The sequence below is a fragment of the Anabrus simplex genome, chromosome 14 (genome assembly GCF_040414725.1).
Source record: "Anabrus simplex isolate iqAnaSimp1 chromosome 14, ASM4041472v1, whole genome shotgun sequence".
In the NCBI taxonomy this organism is placed as follows: Eukaryota; Metazoa; Arthropoda; class Insecta; order Orthoptera; family Tettigoniidae; genus Anabrus; species Anabrus simplex.
The window spans coordinates 23,735,994-23,742,186 of record NC_090278.1 but is presented as its reverse complement, the minus strand read 5'-3'; the positions used below and the strand labels follow the sequence as shown (position 1 = coordinate 23,742,186).

The following is a 6,193-nucleotide window of genomic DNA, read 5'->3' as shown; positions in this document are numbered from 1 at the left end:
GTTAACCTCAAAGTTATTTTCTGCAAATAGCCCTTCAGGCATTGCTTTGTATGAATACTAATTTAATCCTGAAATCGTCCAGCCTCAGCGTTGTACGAAGCTCATTGACTGCAGACCACTGTTTACTGTCATATCTGTAAACACAATGGCTGTAATATTTCATTGTTTTCGATTCAATAAACATAGCCAGTTTATATTAGCTTTTGATTTAAGTAAGTAGGCCTCCCTTGATATCCGATAGTCATATGTACAAGTGATGAAGACCTATTAACACTCCCTGAGACACAAGAGTCAAGAATTCATGTCGAAGTTCTAGAACAGGTAAATATCATTACAATGTGATAAAAAGGCTTCGGTATACAGGATGTCTCTTTGACATTCCACCACTTTGCAATGATGGGATGTAAAGGATTTTTAGTGAATTATTTACGGATTCATTAGAGGGTAGTGGGTGGCCGTTTCCCTGCCACTAGGTTAAGAAAAATGGAGCAACCTAAGCACAATTATACTGCAGCATTGGAGATACAAGTCCTTACAGATGCCTCATTGGGCACTACGTGATTTTCATGAATAGCTATATGCACAGAAGTTCTACTTTCAATTTTGATTCAGAACAGGTTAACAGAAACAATGTTATAGTACAAAAGCCAACAGGACAAGTAAAGTTTTGGGCTACTGGTCTACTCAAAGGAACCAGCAAGTGCCATGTAGAAAGTGGGTGTAGAAAGTGGGCGCACAGGTGAACTTAGTCTTCATAAATCCCGTTTTTCAGTAACAATTCAATTTTCATACCCTATTATGACTTGATTCGGCACTTATGTATTCCTTTCAATTGCTTATTGAATCGTTTCAATATTTTTCTCGTGCACTTCTAGAGTTTTGCCACCTGCATTAATCCTTGTCATGTGATTATTCTGTGCTCTTGCAGATTTCCTCTTATTCTCGCATCTAGATGGCCCCTTCTGTCGAAGTCCTAAACCAGCAAAAAGGGCCGTTCAGACCTGAGAACCAGCGGATGTATAATATTTGGGATTGATGACGAGATAACTAATGTGTCATTATGCTGCCAGTAGGCCTAGGGCCTATCTCTGAGAAAATGGCACGATGGGATGGGCAGTTCCCAAGTAAAACATGAGTACTGGCAAGAGGGTGCTCTTCTGGCTGAAGAACTTGATACTTCTCTCCTGTGTGTATGTGCGTGGCTACATCTCAAGGATTGGAGGTCTTCTGCCACACCGACCACTCGTGCAGCTTTAGGCCGGCGTGATAAATGACAATGACAGGGCAATCGAAACCCTTCTCGTCCTTGTGACCCAACAGCATCGTGCTGCGTGCGAAGAATTTACCACGACACACCCAGCAATATGGCTACTCTCCCATACCAGTCCTCATGAGAATGGGTAAGTTCCACGACTTTCTGAACACATTATAGGATTACTGAGAATTCGATGACTTCAAATCCGTGTGTGTCCGCAGATGTCTCAACAGCATGCCTTTGTGTGTGAAGGACATGCAGCAGATATTTCATTCGTATGGCTTCTCTCCCGTGTGCATCCGCATGTGTTTGGTTACATAGGCTTTCTGTTTGAAAGACCTGCCACAGATATCACAGCAGTACGGCTTTTCTTCTGCGTGTATTCTCATATGTCTCGACAGCCCGAATTTCTGGGCAAAGGATATGCAGCAGATAGAGCAAGAGAATGGCTTCTCACCGGTGTGTATACGCATGTGATTGGTTAGATTGTACTGCTGGATAAAGGACTTGCCACATATAACGCATGAGTATGGCGCTACACCTGTGTGCTCATGTATGTGCATAGTTGATTGTTTTTTGCACCTAAAAGACATACAACATATACTGCAGACGTACGGTTTCTCATCTGTATGGGTGCGCATGTGCGTGGTTAAATTACTTTTCGCGCTGAAAGACATACCACATACATTGCAGTAATTTGGTTTCACCCCAGTATGAGTCCGCGTGTGAGTTATTAAATTGTCTTTCCGGTTAAAAGACTTTCCGCAGGTATTGCATAAATACCGTTTCTCGCCAGTGTGAGTCTTGATGTGGACAGTTAGTCGGACTTTATGGCTAAATGATTTGCCACAAATATTACAACTGTAAGGCTTCTCTAAGAAACGGAACACCTGGTCCTTTGGGACCACGACGTTTTCCGACACGCTGCTTTTGCTACTGAACACCTTTCCGCAGTGATCGCACTTCAATGGACGAAACCCGTTGTGTCTCTTAAGATGTCGCATTAGATTCAACTTCCTGACCAGGACTTTACCGCACTTATCGCACCTGAGATATGCTGCTCCGCCATCCGGAGTTGGAAGATCTGCGTTGTTCACCCCTGGAATCAACCTACAGTGACAAATTAAAACCATGTGACAAATAGTTCAACAGTCAACTCCACTACATGTCTCACATAGAGGAATTCTTGCTGAACACTTCACTCACTGATATCCACACAGAGATCTTGTTACTAATGAACATCACATTCCTGAGGTTAAAAATCATCTGAGGTCAAATTCAGAGTGTAGTCTTTAATTTCAAAAGCTCTCACTTTTTGTGAGGATATGATGCGTCCTTTCTCTCGAATGCCTACTGTCATGCTATCACATGCAATTGTCTTCTGATTTAAGAATGTACGAACTCATAGACCACCTCATTTAAAGAATGTATGAGAAGAGCAGTGCAGCCTAAAGGAGAAGCACAAGCTATTACACCCAGAAACCATTTATCTATTGAAATCTGTATGAATCTATCAACCTATTTAAAGTTGGCATATGCTTTGGAGCTTTGATCTTGTTTAACCACTCTAAGGTTTGTGGCATGTGTGTAGTTATTTTTGTAAAAGCCCTTGTTGTTATTGTTTGAGGAAATCCCAGTGTTGCAGATATTAACAAAGTTGAGGTCATTGTTTGCCAATAGTCAGCAAGATCTGCTTAACCATGGCAAATCATTTGTAAATATGATATAATGTGACACAAACAAACGCTTTGTATTTGTACATAGTTAGCATATCAGTGTAACAATCTAGTGTGACACAATGTGTTATTTCTAGTTACATAGATTTTATGTGCAGTCAAACAGAGCTGTTCTACATTCTGGATGGTAGGTTTATATGAAGAAGTTCATACTCATTACCATGTATTACATCAGTCTACGTCTTATTTGCTATCTTTCACAGAGGCTGTAGGCAACAATGAAACCAATAATCATAGTGAAATCTTGGAGAAGCTGAAGATAACAAGCAGATGACATTTCATGCCCTAACTTTGATGGTTTCAATTCGTCTCCAGATCAAACTGTCCTAGACATTATAATGATGATGACAAATATTATGGCTTAGGTTGCAGTATTTGATAACGATATTCTAATATCCTAGAATATTTGAACCCAAATGCAAACTATCACATCATTGAATATCATTACAAGTGCTCCCTAGACACTACAACTGAAAGGAGCATGAAAATCAAGGCTTGAGTGGTGGTGGTGGTGGTGGTGATTATTGTTTTAAGAGGAAGTACAACTAGGCAACCATCCTCTATTTAAAACTAATCAGAGAGAAAAAATGGAAGGGGTCCAACACTTCGAGAGATGAAGGTATCGGCCAAACGAAGACAACGGCCACGAAGGGCATGAAAATGAAAGACTCCCTAGCCCTCGCAAACCTAATAGCGTCGGGGTCGGAAAAGAACAAGAGTTGACCAAGGGAGGTCGGATAGGATAGATGAAAGTGAGGAGTCTGGCACAAGTAAGTGGAAGCAATACCATGACTCAGCTAAGGGCCCCGTGGTCGCCAACCCACGCTCCAAAGTTCAGAGCCCCTGGGGCCCCTTTTAGTCGCCTCTTACGACAGGCAGAGGATACCGTGTGTGTTATTCTACCGCCCCCACCAACAGGGGGGTCAAGGCTTGAGCCACAATTCGTAATAACAGGACATTGAATTGTACACAGTGGATATTGTTGCTATGTAAGGAAGGAAAGAGTTTCCTTTTCTTTCAGAAACGAAAGATGCCTTCTTGACATTGCTTGACAATAAGACCGCTGACGATCTTGTCGTTCGTCGTGATGTGACTGGACATGTCGCACGGAGGAAGGAAGACCACAGGGCACAGGGCGGATATGGATATAGAGAGAAGAATAGCAATGGCCAACAACTTCTCGATTATGAAGAAACCGATCATTGTGAACACATGGTTCAGAAAGTGTGATACTCACCTAGTCACGTTCAACAGTGGCTCCCAGGAACTCAGATTGATAACATCCTTGAGACGACAGAATCTCACAGATGTTCCTTAAGAAACTGTTGTGGAGCAACATCGACCAGTCATCTGTAAGCTGCATATAAAGTTGCCATGAGCCCAATACTTCACCAGAAATAGACCAAAAGGAATCAAATTATGGTGTATTAAGGAGGTTAAGTTGTTTCACCAATCACTACAGCTGAAGTGAGCTGGACTTTACTGAAAGATGCTGCACGTTCTATTCTTGGAACAACTAAACAAGGACTATGAAGGATTGACAATGATGCGTGGCTTTGGAATGATGATATTAAGGATGCAGTACGGTTGAAGAAATAGCTGTTCCACAAGTTTGTGTCAGTTAAAACACCACCTCGTTTGAATGCCTACAAAGCAGCCCCTAGTAAATCGAAGGTGATTACCGTAACAAAAGCAAAGCGGTATGCAGGCCTATATGTGAAACTTGACCAACGCAAAGGCGAGTAGGATATTTATTGGCTAGACATCCTATGCTTTTATGGCATCAATGATGAAACAGGCAATCTGCTGCTGCGGGAATGTTAGCTGAACTACTTTGATGAAATTTCGATCTTAGAATTTACCTCCGCTGTTGAAGGACCAATGAAGGAAATTGAAGTCACCAATTTCCAGGGTGATCTGAAGGAAATGAAACCAAGGAAAGCCACCAGTACAGATGATCTCAACGGCAGGATGGAGCAGTACGGTTAACACAGCTTTTCAACCAAGTCATCAAAGATGGTCAAATACCAACAGATTGGCGATGGAGCATCCAAACAAAAACAAGGGGAGCTCAGCCAAATTTTCAAATTAATGCCCAATCAGATTTCTTAGGAATGTGGTGGAGGTCTTTAAACAAATCTTCAACAAAAGGATTCGTCACTTACCCAAACTTCGACAAAAGGATTCATCAGTTACCCAAACTTACAACGAACCAAGCTAGACTAACCTGAAAGATGCTGCATGTTCTATTCTTGGAACAACTAAACCAGGAGGATAATGGACTGACAATGATGCGTGGCTTTGGAATGAAGATATTAAGGATGATGTATGGTTGAAGAAATAGTTGTTCCACAGATCTGTGAAAAACTGTGGCAAAACAGAAGCAATTCACACTACATGGCTCTTAGTTTTGTGGCCCTTGAGGCCTTCTAACGGGTACTACATGACCTAATCTGGTTAGCGCTACAAGAACATGCCACTCCAGAGCACCTTCTTCAGCGGGTAGATCCAAGCAGTTATGTTCAAGTTGCCCTACGATCGTCCGATGACTTCCGCATATCTACAGGAGTCCAATAAGGCTCTGCCTTCTCACCACTGCTGTTCATTCTCGTGATGGACACAGTTACAACAGACCTGCACATGTCAATCCCATGGACTATTCTCTATGCTGATGATGTAATTTTGGCTGCAGAGAATGAGGTTGATTTCCAGCACCAAACAGAAGATTGGAGCAATCGACTAGTGCAATATGGCCCTGCAACAACAAAGGTAAGACAGAATACATGACATTAAATCCTCAAGAAGTTGGAACTATCCATGTTGATGGTGAAGATATACCACGAGTAGAGAAACTTAAGAATCTTGGCTTTACAATCTCTGCTGATGGCCAATTTACTGATGAGGTCAACATAAGGACATACACAGCCTGGCTGAAGTGGTGAATCACAAGGGGTGTCCCTGTGACCCTCTGATGAAGGATCACCTGAAATCTAATATCTACCGAACTGTTGTCTGTCGTGTCATTTTCTACGGCACTGAATGTTGGCCAGCTACAAGGAAGGTAGAATGCCAAATAAGCATCATGGATACGAAGATGCTTAGGTGGAAGGCTGGCATAACTAGACTGGATTACATTTCAAATAATGTTAATAGGAAACGTTTTGGCATTGCATCGATCCAGAAAAGAATTAGGAAAGCTGCC

General features: G+C 42.0%; 1 protein-coding gene across 1 annotated transcript in view; it reads right to left on the bottom strand.

The window, feature by feature from the left end:
* Window positions 1-267: 267 nt before the first annotated feature.
* Window positions 268-6,193, bottom strand: part of LOC136885387 (gastrula zinc finger protein XlCGF8.2DB-like) — a 54,086-nt gene continuing 48,160 nt past the window's right edge. The window contains exons 4-5 of the mRNA XM_068230270.1: window positions 2,039-2,365; window positions 268-277 (exon numbers count right to left, since the gene is read on the bottom strand). Coding sequence (XP_068086371.1) covers window positions 268-277; window positions 2,039-2,365 — 337 coding nt within the window. The remainder of the gene's footprint in view (window positions 278-2,038; window positions 2,366-6,193) is intronic.